The sequence below is a fragment of the Hesperophylax consimilis genome, chromosome 10, assembly GCF_061612785.1.
Source record: "Hesperophylax consimilis isolate HC1 chromosome 10, BYU_Hcon_1.0, whole genome shotgun sequence".
NCBI classification, from domain to species: domain Eukaryota; kingdom Metazoa; phylum Arthropoda; class Insecta; order Trichoptera; family Limnephilidae; genus Hesperophylax; species Hesperophylax consimilis.
In genome coordinates, this window is record NC_142845.1 from 5,965,755 (window position 1) to 5,981,337 (window position 15,583).

The following is a 15,583-nucleotide window of genomic DNA, read 5'->3' on the forward strand; positions in this document are numbered from 1 at the left end:
CGATTGATAAATCATCATATCAGAGAGCGATATTTGCGAGCACGGTCATCAGCGACTATCGGTTGACAAAAGCCGCTACTTTTGGCGCGGCCCTTAAGTTATCGGATAAGCTATCAAGATGCACATTTTTTTGGATAAGGACGTTCGTTAAGCAAAATAACTGGCATATTAATGAATGGATGTGAACTAACTTAGCTCTTAGAACTAAAAGAAATCGTATACACGATCCATAGACTTAATTAATTCATCTAAGACGTGATATATTGATTCCGTTCCAGCAGCGAGAAACAAAAGTTTTTAGTTATTTCTAATGTACTCATAAACCAATTAACTCCCCTTTTAACGTCAAAAGTACATGCGGACTACCAATGTATATTAAAGTTACACATATATTATTCGACATTGTCAATTTATTAGTATTTTTTAAACTTTTAAATTACTTTAAAAAACAAAATTATTAACAAAGAAATTTTTACGAATCAAATGTTTTAGGTTTTAATATTTAAAAAAAAATGATGACGTAGGAGAATCCAAGATAAAGCGATTGGGTAAAGTTTAGCATTAAACTAATAAACGCAAATTTACAAAAATAATTACGGCAATAACTACTGCGATAAATAATATTGACCATAGAATAAAGAAAAAAAACTAGAAGTGCCTTCTATACAAATTTAAATGAAAATAAATGTTCCGTTTAGCCCAATGGCCAGCGCTCCGGCTGGATTACACTCGCCTGACATCGTAGATCTCGATTTGAATTTCGTAAACACAGTTTTGTATTGGCAATTTGTGCATCGATTGGGTAAATATTTGAATCACAAAACACGCCCACTATGCTATTCTTGTGTTCTTCCATATTCCATGGTAATGACTACTCCATGTGAAATAAAATCAATAATGAGTGAAATAAAATAGATTTTTTTCAAGATGAATTTATAAAATAAAGTAAATTTTGTACCTGCTGTGATTAAAGTTTCTTTAGAGTACGAATTTAATTACCATATTATTTTCCGTACAAGGTCTAATGTTTCCATCAATATGTTGCCATAAAAGCCAACTATGCACATTGCACAACCTTGTTTGTTGTGCTTTCAATATGAATAATATTCATAAACTCGTGGGAATCATTTTTTATGCAATAAAATAATAAATTTAATGAAATTCGATAAAATTTAAACAGTTATGTCCAGAGAGCAATATTTTTTCTTGTCAAGTCAGACAATGTCTAATTTGTGTCAGACAGTTAATTTCGTTGCAATTCGAAATATGTTCGCAAATGACGTTAGTTAGAAAGCAGTGAAAGTGGGATAATCTTAGACTTTCAGACCAAGGAAATTGTGTTGATTTATTGATTGGATTAGTACGGAAAATAATAAATTTATATAATAATTCTAACTTAAAAATTAAAGAGAAAAAAGTGTAAAAAAAAGGAAGTAAAAAAAATATTCGAGAGGTAATTTGTTTTTTACGTCATGGAAGAATTTGAAATATTGTTGTCTTAATTAATATATTTTCTAAAAAGCCATGGGATCATGAATTTAAAAAAAAATGGGACAGGTGTTTACGGTACTGAAATACTATTGTTGTTAGATTTCATCTTATCTACAGATAAAAGTTATCCGGGGGTAAAATTAACTAACTTTGGGAGCTGATTTTACATGATAGGGAAAGTAAAAAAGGTAAAATAATAACTTTTTTCGAAATGCCATTGCATTTTCCTACACAAAAATATTTTTCAAAAGATTTATTTCCTCCATACAAACATATACCTTTTTCCATAGAGTTTTAAAATTAGAGGCGCAATTGCATACCTACTAATATCTTGTTGAAACGCGGCCCTCTATTAGAACAAAATAAGTGGTGTGGGTAGACCGGATTCGGATTTAGTTAGAGATTGGAGGTAAAAAATTAGAATCTATTTTTTCGCTTAAAATCTCTTCTAAATATTATAATACATCAATGCTTTTTTACCATAACAACTGACTTAAAATGTTTGAATTTCGAAAAAATGAATTAATACTTCTGATTTATACTATCATGTAGAATCAATCACCTCCTAACATATGCATTTTACCCCCGGACACCTAGCATTTCAGTAATTTAACAATTTTTTTTCTTTTATCTTAGTGTTAGTAAGAAAATCATCAATTGCTAATATTATTAGGCACGTGTAATGCATTGTTAATGAAAATACTGAAACACCGGCGCGGTTTGAAACTATTGACATTATTAGCTTTACCCGGGTCACAAACTGCCTGGGCTTCCCCTCCTTGCCTACTTACGTTATTTGATTTTCAGACATATAATGTTAATGTAAATGCTACGAGTTTGATAATTAGAGAGCATTATATTGCTCCATTCAGTCAAATATTGCGTGCTCGGTTTAGGAATACAACTAATACGTATTGAGGCAACCTAAAAGTATTGCAAATAATTTCATCCCCGACAACCCGTGTTACACAATATTATTTTATCTACGTTTAAAATGAAATCTTAAGGTCTCAATCTAAATTAAATAAAGGTATGTAGATACATTATGTGATTTTAAAAATTATATTATTTAGCGAAAAAATACGAGTACAGAGCAATGACTAAAAAATTAACGCACAATATAAAAAAGCTGAGAAATCTACCAAGTTAGTGTATTTAAAATTCTGACGGCAATCAAATCGACGATCACCGAAATTTTTATTTTGACATTTAGATGGTCTCCGTTAAACGGCGATTTTCGACCCGTTTTAGCTTTTGATCAATTTGTGATCAGCTGACAAGTACAACGACATCACAAAATAAGTACCGAATTAGTTCAAAAGAGATTAACTTGGTCACTATCCCACAGAACCGCATTGTCTACACAGCTCACCGACTGTAAAAAACTTCTAGAATATTAAAATTAGAAAAATTAACTGTCATCAGTCTTGTCAAAATTATAAATAAACGTGTTAGTCTTGGCCACAATCAAAATCAATATCAATTTCTGTCTTTTAAGAAACCCCGAAACATTCCTTATTCCTTTCCAAAAAACCAACTTAACCTTCTCCCAACCTCTGGTACAAATGTGTTGATTGTCTATTGTATAGGTACTGTATACATGCGATTGCCTAGAACTTAAAAAATACTTGTATACTTGACTTATTAACTATTGTTTTTTGTTGTATTATATTTATTTATAATTTCTTATTATTGTTGTAAACCGTTATCGGATAGTTGGTCTTTATTATATATTATTTCATTTTAACTTTTATGTTAATCCTTTATCTGTTGTGTACATTATTTAATTGAATATAAAAATGATCGTCGTAAATCATGAAAATGTGTAAATTTTTTGATTATATAGATAAATGTTTTTAGCAGTGTAATACAACTATTTTCCATTAATAATCTTGAGGTGCTTAATTAAAATGTTTTACATATTATATAATATGTATGCATTTAGTTATATTCGTAAACGATGAAAGTCGGATTTAAATCCAATCAAAGTGTTGATCAAAGCACACGAGTACAATACAGAATAAGGCAAATAATTATATAATTAATTAGAGGAGGCACATTCAGAGAGGGAAGATCACAATCGAATTAGTAATAACACTTAATCTAATAGGTCTTCTTTTAGGGATTAATTATAAGGGAATGTGAAATATTCTTGCGACTTTCATTAGCGTAAAAGGGTGATGATTTATAGTCTAATCATGATTAAAACGTACGCTCACGTGATTAAGCAATCATTTTAAAAACAGCCTGATTTTGACAGGCCGCATTTTTTTCTTCTTTTTTGTACCGATTTATTAAGTTAACTTCTAGTTACTACCCGACCTAGCAGTTTTAGAAACTTTATTTTTCAACGGAATAATGCTTGAAAAATTTCGAACAAACAATACAGCTTTTTGTCTAACATTTAAACGGACATTTGAAAGCTTCTTAGCTCATGATGTAAATGACGTTGAGAACTAATTTAAGATAGTGTTATATTTTTGCTTTAACCTTCAAATTCCAAACACAAAATTCATGATGCCAGAGCTGAGGGAGGCGCGTATGAATATCGCCGCCCCGATTTTTTTTATATTGGATAACCGACACCTCTGCCAAGTGGGTCGCTACGTTTGGTACCGGATCGGCAGGGACTGGTTGAGGGAGACCTTTTGACCACTCCAGCAGGACTCTCTCGACCCATTGCCTTATGAGGGATGGATCCATACGTTCATAACTGAACCCCAGTTTCCCACCCTCCCCTACTCTTTTCCTTATCAGAACTTCCTACCCTTCATTTCCGTAAAATACCCTCCAAACAGCTCCCCCAAAGATGGCAAAGGCCCGGAGAGAATTTACTCTTCTCAGGGCCTCCTATGTTGAAAAAGCAATATGGCGTCTTTTTTGCTATTTAAATTCATATTTTAAATAGAAAAGTTCATGGTGAATGGTGGAAATGACATGAGGATAGTAATATCATTGCATTAACCTAAAAAGTACACGCAGAAAATCTGTGCAAATTTCATGATGTCATAGCTCACCGTTCGAGGGATCGTTGTGCTTAAAAAACAATTTTCTATTTCATAGTTAAGATTGTGGGTGGTAGTCATGTATTACTATTGAATGCAAAATAATGAACACTAGGAACGTTTGTACCTTAACAATTTAAAGGGTTAAACCAATGTAATGATACAAAAAAAAACAATAGATGTAATTACATTAATAAAATTACAGATTAATGATCCTACAGGCAGACTAGGTAAAATACATTTAAATAATGATGAGCAAGATAATAATATTATTTGTATTGCATTACACAGTAAATGAAAATATATTCAATCCAATGGTTTTGAATTCTATGATTAAAAGCCTGATTGACTTCTCTCTAGCATTGAATGTACCCATAAAACCGATGGTATTAAATTAATTTACAAAGCGAGGACAAAATGTTCTAGTTAATTTAAAAGCACAGATTTTGATATACAGGGTGTGCCAGGATCATTGATAGTAGAAACAAAGGAGCGACATTGGCCATACCATACCATACCCATATTATTGCAAATCGAATCTACACAGTGGCGCCCCAATGTTTTTCTCTACTTTTCTTTATTTTTTGGCTTCACTCGCCTCTTTGATAGTTCGTGCAGTTTGGTCGTAGCTCATCGACAGTCGGCACGCTTCCATGCCACATCTCTAATTGTTTCTATTATCTCGAATGTAAACAGGAGAATCCTGAACTTATTTGGAGTAAACGGATGGATTTTTTTTCTCTTGTGACATATTTAAAAAAAAAAGTTTTTTATTTTTATTCAGTGGCCGTAGCGACCACCAAAGGTCTCGTGGTGCCTGTGCTCCGCAACGTACAAGAGATGAACTACGAATATAAAATAAATATATAACTATGAACTATAAAATATCTTATTTTTTTTAATATTTATTATTTTTTGTGAAAATGTAAATAAATATACAATAATATAGGACCATCTTATATGAACAGCAGGCCATCTTGATTCAGCGTTCTGGCTTGGATTGAGTTTTGAATTTTGTGGTTTTGGATAAAGCATGTCGAGTACCGCCCGATACACCCTGTACGGCTGCGAAATTTATTATGGCAAATTCAAACATAAAATCAGCCTCGATTAGTTTCCAAAATGTCCGACAATTTATGTGATGGTTAAACTTAGTAAGTAGAAGCTAGTTATGGTGTGGTAGGGGCAGAGTTTTGGGATTATGTTTATCAATGGGGAGTGGTGTTGAGGTAATGGTTTGGGTTTGGGGAGTCGGTTTGCGGACATATAGTTTACAACAGTGGTGCACAACATATTAAACTGTAAGACAAATTTATGTATTTTTCAATGGGCTAATTAATTTTTACCGACTAACTTAGGTGGCTCATTGCAACAATAACATTTGGCTGTCATCAGTTGTTTTGTTTTGCTCTATCTAAAATTAATTTTTTTCATTCTATTTTGTTTTCTGGCCAAAAAAATGTGTAGTGTGTTGTGCCTTGAGGTTTCTTCTCCCTTTTGATCTTCCAGGAGTCACTTTTCGCTGCTGATTTCCAGATATTTATAAACTTTTTTACTTCTGTCATTTTTCATACTATTATTGTAGTTGTTTACTGTTGTGAATAATGGAGGAAGATTTCCCTCCTGGACCCCCTACAAAGCCCCCAGATCCCTCTCCGGACCCCCCAGACGGGGAAAATGTAGAAATTTCTGACAGTGATTCTGTCATTTTGACTTCTACCAAAAAAAGGAAATTTACTCCTTCTTCCCCAATAAAACTTGACTCGCCTTCGACTTCACAGTCCCCACCAGCACTTTCTCAACTTCCTCCAACAAACTTTTATTCTCTTCATTCCCGTGGCCCATTCATAGTATACGCCCAAAAAACTGAGCAAGGAAAAACCATCCACCCTCTTGAATTTGGCAAATTCGTATCAAATAGCAAGAATCTTTCAATCAAGCCTGGAGGTGTAAAAGCCGAGGGTCGCTTCCGAATCTCCGTCGAATTCCTCTCAGGGTCAGCTGCCAACAGTTTCATCAAAAATATCTTCATTTCATCTAATTCAAAGTTTAAGGCATATATCCCTACTTTCAATGTCACTCGCATGGGCCTGGTCAGAGGTATCTCGACCGATCTGTCCATCGAAGAAATTCTGTCTTCACTTTCAACCCCCCAACACATTGGAAATCCCATAAAAGCCAGGAGGCTAAATTACAAGGACTCCTCTGAGGGTATAATTTCCTGGAAGCCCTCCCAATCTGTCGTTATCACCTTTGAAGGTCAATCTCTTCCCTCCCATATATATTTATTCTTCAACTCATTACCAGTTGAAATGTATACCTATCCCACCACTCAGTGTTTCAATTGCTGCCGTTTTGGTCATACCAAAGCTGCATGCAGATCTCAACCCAGATGTTTTAAATGTGGAGAAAACCACGCAGCTGACCAATGTCCTTCTTCCTCCTCACCTAAATGTTTTAACTGCTCAGGCTCACATACAGCTATCAACACATCTTGCCCAGAACAATCTCGCCAAAAAAATATTAAAATTTCTATGGCCTCTCAGAACTTGTCTTTTCTGCAGGCTTCTAAACTATTCCCGCCTGTCAAAAAATCATTTGCTGAGGCTTTATCCAGCAACTCCTCATCCAACCCTCTTCCCTCCACTACAACAACTTCTTCTCGTTCAACTAAATTCACATACAAAAACGCTATCTCTAAACCGGCTCCTGGATACGATCAGCAACAACACAACTCACTGCTCTTAAATCCCAATGGTTCACCTCTTTCAAATGCCACAAATGGGTGTGCAAATAATTATAATCCGTCCTCAATGAACTCTCTTAAACTTTCTGAAAAACTCTCCCAAGAAAATTCTTCATTTATCCAAACTCTTATTATGCTTCTAATTGACCTTATTTCTTCTCAAACTAATCTACCGTCCAACGCTGCTACTATTATTTCCACATTGAAATCATTTATTCAAAATGACTCTTCAGGATGTCAGAATACTTCAGTGGAATAGCCGAAGTGCTATTTCTAACAAATCTGATCTCCTTAACCTATTAAATTCCAACTTTATTTCTTTGGCTGCTATCTCGGAGACTTGGTTTACTCCATCCACCCACTTTAATGTGGGAGGGTATTCCTGTCTCCGCGACGACCGCCCGGAAGGTTCGGGCGGCGGTGCTGCCCTTTTTATTAAAAAATCCATATCATTTTCCCCAATAAATAATATCAAACCCCCCAATGCTGACTTCCAAATGGTTGCAGCTAAAATAAAGGACACATCCTTTATTTCAGTCTATCTTCCCCCAACAGCCCACTTCAATAAACAAACTTGGTTGCAAATTGTAAGTCAACTAAGCCCTCCTTTCTTTATATTAGGCGATTTTAATGCCCACTCCCCCGTCTGGGGTTCTGCTTTCTCCGACCGAGATGGTCGAAGTGTGATGGATTTCCTAGATCAATCCAACCTTTTCCTTTTGAATGACGGATCTCCTACTAGGATCTCACGCCCCAGCACAAACCCCAGTGCAGTGGATCTATCGATATGTTCTACTAGTTTGGCTTCTCTCTCCTCGTGGGTGGTGTCCCCCGACCCTTGCTTCAGTGATCATTTCCCGATCACCATTACTTATCAAACTTCTTTCCAATCAGACAAGTCTCATATTTCGACAAAAATTAAAACGAAACACACCAAATGGGATGAATTTAACTCTCATATGGACAAGTTCCTATTAAATTCACCCGCCACCGATATATTTTCCGTCAAAGATGATTATAATAACTTCAAATCAATGCTCATAACTGCAATAAATAAATCAAATCCTCCCCCTAAAACTAAATCTCTCAAAAAACTCCCTCCAACTCCCTGGTGGGATGAGGAATGTTCCAAAGTAGTAAGAATTCGGAAAGCTAAATCTCTTTCCTATCGTTACAATATGACTATGGAGAACTATCTTATATACAAAAACGCTGAATCCAATGCCAAAAGGGTATTGAGGTCAAAAAAAAGATCCGGGTGGTACAACTTCTGCAGTTCAGTATCTCCGAACACTCCAATTTCGGAAGTTTGGTCTATGATCCGAAGATTTAGATCTTCCTTCAGTTCACCATCTCCTCGAGCGTCTCATTCTAAATGGATCGATGAATTTTTGGACAAAATTGCCCCCCCTTCTGTACCTAACTTAGATGAAATAACGCCCATCTATAATACTCCTATGTCTAATCATTGGCTAGACTCTCCGTTCACCTTAATTGAGCTAAAAAATTGTTTATCAACAGTCAAGGACTCATCTCCAGGCAGAGATGGTATACCTTACAGCATAATCAAAAATAGTAATGATAATGTTCTAAACCACTTCTTAAGCATCTTAAATAAAATCTTCCAGACTGGTATAATGCCTGATGACTGGAGTTGTCAAATAATCATCCCTATTTTAAAAACAAACAAATCACCAAATTCTGGATCCAACTACAGGCCAATCGCTCTTTCATCCACCCTCAGTAAACTTTATGAAAAATTAATTAAAAACCGATTAGAATTTTTTGTCGAGAGTAAACAGCTTCTCTCTCCATCTCAATTTGGATTTAGGAAAAAAAATCCACTCAAGATAACCTTGCCATCATCAGTACTGATATTAATTTATCAATTTCTAAACAGGAAGTTTGTCTTGCCGTCTTTATAGATATAGAAGGCGCCTTTGACAATGTTTCCATCCCAATCTTGAAAAAAAAACTTCTAGGCCTTGGCCTTCCCCCCATGTTTGTCCAATCTATTATTAATCTATTTCTAGATAGAAAAATTTTAATTGAACTTCCAGATATTTTTCCTCAAAGTAGGTCTATTTGGAAGGGTTTACCACAAGGCGATGTATTGTCCCCCTTACTGTATAATATATACACATATGATATGCATGTCACTATTCCACCACAAGTAAAAGTTATTGAGTTCGCAGATGACATAGCTTTCTTCTTATCATCCAAAATCATCCCTCTCGCCGTCAAATATCTTAACGAAGCCATGAATACCCTTTGCACATGGCTCACCTTAAATGGTCTTGAACTTTCAATCCAAAAGACTCAGTGTGTCACCTTCTCAAACCGCCATAAAAACCCCCCCGTTCAAATTTTATTTAAAAATTCTCCAATCCCCAACGCTTCTGAAGTAAAATTTTTGGGAGTAACATTTGATAGGAAACTTAAATGGTCTTCCCATATTAATAATTTAGTTACTAAATGCGAAAAAAATTTAAATATCCTCAGATCATTATCTGGCGTTTGGTGGGGTGCTCACCCTACTTGCATTAAGTTGCTTTACAACGCACTTATTCGAAGCCATCTTGACTATGCCTGCCCACTTTTTAGTACTGCCTCAAAAAATGTACTTGATAAATTAGACAAAATTCAATCTAAATCTTTGCGAATTATAACTGGAGCGATGCAATCGTCACCCATCAATTCCCTTCAAGTAGAATGTTCTGATCCTCCTCTTTATTTAAGGCGTCAACTATTTGCTGACAAATTTGTTCTTAAATGTTTAAATTCTAAATGTCATCAGGTTATCCCCAGCGTCTCGTTGTTCATTGACTCAACCCATTCATCTACAAACAGAGCTTCAACTAAACCTCTTCCTGACATCTGTAAAAATTTTAAGTCTCTCTCAGAGCTTCACATCATCCAAAATGATCTACTACCCTTATACAAATTAAAATATAGTCACGTCACCCTATCCCCAACAATAATAGAAGGGATCGGAATCCTTAAAAGTCATTCCAATCTCCCGGCCCGAACTGTCAATAATATGTTCAATGACATTATTTCATCTAAATGGCCCAACTTTTCTCTTTTATTTACTGATGGATCCAAATCTCCCGACTCTCCTAACTGTGGTATAGGTATTAACGTTTACCACAATAATTCTAATGACAGAATATTTCATTCAATTTCAAATCAATTTTCAATATTTTCAGCCGAGTGCATTGCTATAATAGAATCTCTCAAATATATAATCAAAAATAATTTTGAACATTCCCTCATTCTCTCTGACTCTCTCAGTTCCCTCCAAAAACTTAAATCCAGTCCTCTTCTTCATCCTGATGATCACTTTGTATGCCTTATTCGAGAGATGATAGCCTCCATTCAAAGCTATGGTAAAACTGTAACTCTGATTTGGATTCCTGGACATGTTGGTATCATGGGTAATGATATTGCGGATGCCTTGGCAAAACAAGGAGCGTCCAACCCTGTTGTTACCCTCGTAAACCACATTCCCCTATCTGACATTTTTTCCATCATCAAAGATAGATCCCGCAATGTTTGGTCGGAGTATTGGCACATTGCTAGTCAATCCAAGGGAGCCTGCTATGCCTTAATACAAAGGACTATTCCATCAAAACCGTGGTTTCAGCAATTCCCTCATTTTTCCAAAAAAGAAATTTCTTCACTCATTCGAATGAGGATCGGACATTGTTCCGTTCCTTCCCATCTTTTTAAAATTCACGTTGTTGACTCCTCAGATTGTACATTCTGTGGTCTAGAAGTGGGAACTTTAGATCACATATTTTTTGGTTGTCCCTCTCTAAACAAATATCCTCTCTTCTATCAAGCCTTATCTAAAATTGCCTCCCCTCCATTCAACATCTCATCTCTTCTAAGTCTGAACTCGACTCCAATTTTCATTATAATTTTGAAATTTGCCTATTTAAATAAAATTAATATTTAAATTCACCTTTAATTTCTCAATAATTTTAAATGATGGCCAAGAACACCCTTGAAGGGTGAAAGCCAGAAATAATGTTATAAAAAAAAAAAAAACTTAGGTGGCAGTAATTAATTTTATTTTTAAACACGTTTGCATTGTAAAAAAGAAAATTTAGGGTCAAAATTGTATTAAATCTGCTAAAACGACCCGTCAGTGGTGAATGATGGAATGACATCAGATATCCTGATAAGTTGTGAATTTCCTCGTTCGATGACGTCCTGCATGGTTTTATGACGTGAGAGCTCGTCCGGAGCGTTTAGATGAGTTAAATATTTGTTATTTTCTAAACCATTTTTTAGGTACTTACCAACGTTTAAAAAAATGTATACACGGTGTCCGGAAACTGGTGGTACGAGCGGGAAACTGGTGAACCTTCATCACATAGAAACCCAAAAAAAAACAACTTTTTTTCCGAAAAAAAAGTCTTTTTCCTTTGATTTGATCACTAAAAGGTTAAAAAGCTTTTGTAGCCGGGTCTACGCTTGACGCATTTCGACGAAATGACAATAAATAGCTGATAGTAACAAAGTGACCCCAGAGCGATCGATTTTTTTGAAAATTGTTCTAAAAAATCCTTCGAACACGATTTTCTATAAAACAAAACTAAAATAAAAAAAATGTTATAGCACAATATCAACTCCAAACTTGATGTAGATTCAACAGTTTAACGCTTATAGCTCTAGTTACCGGACACCGTGCATATTTAGCATCGAAGTTTATTCTTTTACATATTTATGCAAATTTGAATACATTTTTATCAACTTGTATCTTGAACCAAATACTTCTTGCTATTTTATTTAGAAAATTGGACAAAAAATTTTTTTAATTTGACTGTGTGTTGAGCACCACTTGTGTACATAGACTGATCTAAATACTAGTTGTAGGTATGTACTTTAAACATGTTGTGCGGCGGAGTCCAATTTGTAATGAATTGGCAACTATTGAAAAACACTTTGCTAAGTAGTTAGTAGTTATTCCTACTTCGCCAGCAATGTTGCCATATAACTCTGATGTTATGTCTGTATGTATTTGTGTTGGTACTTGCTCAATATTACCGGAAAAGGGGATGGTAACACATAACACTGATACAAAATTTCATAATTTTAAGGCATTCAGTGCGTTTCAGGATACATGGTGCATGAAAGTATCATGTTTCAGTTTTTTTGCTTGACCCATAGAAAGCAGAATTCTATGAACATAGATATTTTGAAGGCATGTTTTTGTGTATAGTTTACTCAAAATATGATAAAAAATGAACTACAATGTTGAACAATAAAAATGATACTTGTATTTTATTTGAAGTACGTAATAGAGGTGACATAAACGAGTAAAATAAATATTGTAATGTGTAAGTGTTAATTCTTAGCACCCAGAGAAAAAATAGTATTGCAAGTTTATTAAAATATCTTCAAATTATTGGTAATCCGATCAAAAACGTGATTGCAGGCGGTTTCCTAACTAACTTTTATTAAATTCCTAAAATATCGGAACACGTGTTTGTTTACCTGCATTTGTTATACGTTGCGACATTGTGATAATACATTCGAATTTTACTAACAGTTTATTAGAAAACCTATCAATTCACTCATTAAGGGCCTGTGATCCTGTTTTTAAAATAATTACGAATAATTTGAAGAGATTCTTTATAAAGTAGCAATATTATATATCAGTAATTTTTCTCTGTGCAGTAATTGCGTTATAAAACTAAAATAAATGGGATTCTGAACGTTAAACATAATAAATATTGGTTTTTGATGCTCCTCTCCAAATGGCCAATTTAAAATTCAATAAGACACTAATGCGGAAGGGTAATACATAGGTCTTAGTGTGCCATTTGAAATACCGCATCAATAACCTACCCAGAATATAATAAAATTAACTGTATTTTCCATGAATCCAGAAATGAATACATTTAAAGACAATCTACTAGCGGGTCGTTGGCCAGTACGCCACTACTATATAAGGAGGGAATTTCTTACCTCGCCGGCAGTATGAGTGCGTCTAGCTGCTGGGAGAGGTGTCTCCGGATGATAGCCCTGGCCGGGGGCACGCCGAGGGCGGTGGCCATGGTGTCTCCTGTGAAACTTGGCTCCAACACGACCAGCCCGCCGTGAACTCCGCTGTCTGCTGGGACAGAAATAAAAAAAGACTCAATAATGAACAAATGAAAGAAAGGTTTTCTTTAGACATCTTTTAGTCCAGCTTCGAAACTACAACTTAGAATCGAGATATTTGATCTCATCCCCAACTTTTTTTATCTGAACGACATTCCTGAAATTGAGGGGGCATAATTTCACTGATTTCGGTTCAGACCTTGTATGTATTGATTTCGTAATTGTGGTCGTTGACGAAAATAGTAACTCTAATGGAAATGTGTCTAAGGGTATGAGAAAGGTGGAGATAGCATTTCTGCTTTGTCTCTCGCCTTTTAATCATTACCTTTGATATAGTAACTTGTATAATTGTGTGAATAATAACCAGTTTAAATATTTTACCGACGACAGCATTATTTGACTACTTGTCACACAATAAATTTACTTGGCGATTGAGCTCAGCATCTCAAACGAGCTAACACCGCAGTCACAACAGAAAAATCGCTACAAAAGTTATATAATTTGAACATAAGATTTAGTTTGTTAAAATGTTAACTACCTTTGAGGTTGTCAGCATATTCTGCCAAGTCTATGTTTCTGGCCCAGCGGACGAATCTCTGGTTGGTCCATACAAGAGGATCTGCATCCACTGTTTCAGATTGATGTCTTCTCAACGCCAGTGCCTAGTAACAAAATATATATATATTAAAATCAAAATAACGAAATGAAATACGTATCTTTAAGATTAATTATTTTCGAACAATCAAAATGTATTCGACATGAACATTCAATATGTGAAGAGGTAAATGAAATCACTAATTGACCACTCAAAAAACAAAAAACGGAAAAACGAGTTATCAGAAAATACAACCTTTTGACCAAAATATTTTCTGTTAAGAATCCAACAAATACAATTGTTTTTGATACTGAAATATACACATCACCGGATCATGGGATTACGTACAATGGCGTTTTTTTTCGTTTTAATAAATCCACATAATGTATATTTTGAATTTAAAAAACGAGAACTGAAAAATAAACTAAAGGTCGTTTTGTCTCTTTGTTATTGACGCCGAAAACAAATATCCGCACATTGTTTCGAGTTGTGACGGGTTGAAAATCACAACACAATAAAATAATGCAATAACTGCATTTCCATTGCACCACTGTTAACAGTTTTAATATTTTTGATGCGTCAGTCAGCTGACGTTGACTGTAAAGTTTTACTAACAGTCTCACGGGATATTTAAAATCCTTTTAAATTTATGTTATTATTACAGCAAAATTACAAAATTATATCAAAGATGTTATATATTTGAGAGTAATACTTGTTGGAAATCAGATACATGAGGACAACTGGTGAGTCATGTTGTTGTTAATAGTAATAATAATATTTGGATGATTTGTGTAGCGTCGTTTTGTGAAAAGTCACCTCAATATACAGGTTTCCGGGGGTAAGGTGCACCAACTTCGGGAGGTGATTTTACACGATGGTAGAAGTAAAAATATAATTACTTTTTTCGGAATTCCAACTTTTGCCATACTAAAATATTTTTCCATTAAAGAATATTTATTTTCTCATAAAAACAATTCAATATTTGCCCTTTCTACTTCTAAAATGACGTATAATCACCCCCCGAAGTTAGCGCACTTCACCCCCGAGCTCTTTGTATAATATATTTATGCAATGATGTATCTTTTAATTATTTATAGACTAGACAAACTATTATCAACGTATGGATAACAGATTGCATCCAACGGTTTGTCAATCACTGATACAAAACTGAATTTACAATGAATTTGACCATTGAATCACGCGTTAGAATGTACATGTCTTATTATTTATATATATGTTTATGTTGTTGTTCACAATGCTTATAAAATTCTATGGTTTCATTAATTTTTAGGACCTAAATTAAACCTGGTATCATTGATGAATGGAAAAGGATATTTAACCACCCCAAAATGGTATTAAAATTCTAGGAAATGGTACTTTTTTTCATTAATCCCACGTAAATAATTTCCCTCAGAGCCTATGTTATCTTTTGGGATGATGTGTGTAGAGTTTTTTTAAAGAAAGGAAGGAGAGGAAATTCTGGGAAGGAAAAAAGTATTAAGGGTGGGTAGGAGTCTGAGGATCAGTGCGTCCAGGAGTATTGCAGAAATGAATATATCCCTCCCACTGCGGTTCAAGGCGGTGGGTCGAGAGTCTTGGAGAGGTCCACAGGCCTTTCTCAATAAGCCTCTC

The 15,583-nt window shown here is 34.8% G+C and overlaps 1 protein-coding gene across 2 annotated transcripts in view; it reads right to left on the bottom strand.

Moving 5' to 3' along the window:
• Positions 1-15,583, bottom strand: part of Liprin-gamma (liprin protein kazrin) — a 659,192-nt gene that overhangs the window by 32,421 nt on the left and 611,188 nt on the right. For both annotated transcript variants that reach the window (XM_089636537.1, XM_089636539.1), the window contains exons 13-14: positions 13,895-14,018; positions 13,222-13,366 (exon numbers count right to left, since the gene is read on the bottom strand). In XM_089636537.1, coding sequence (XP_089492663.1) covers positions 13,222-13,366; positions 13,895-14,018 — 269 coding nt within the window. The remainder of the gene's footprint in view (positions 1-13,221; positions 13,367-13,894; positions 14,019-15,583) is intronic.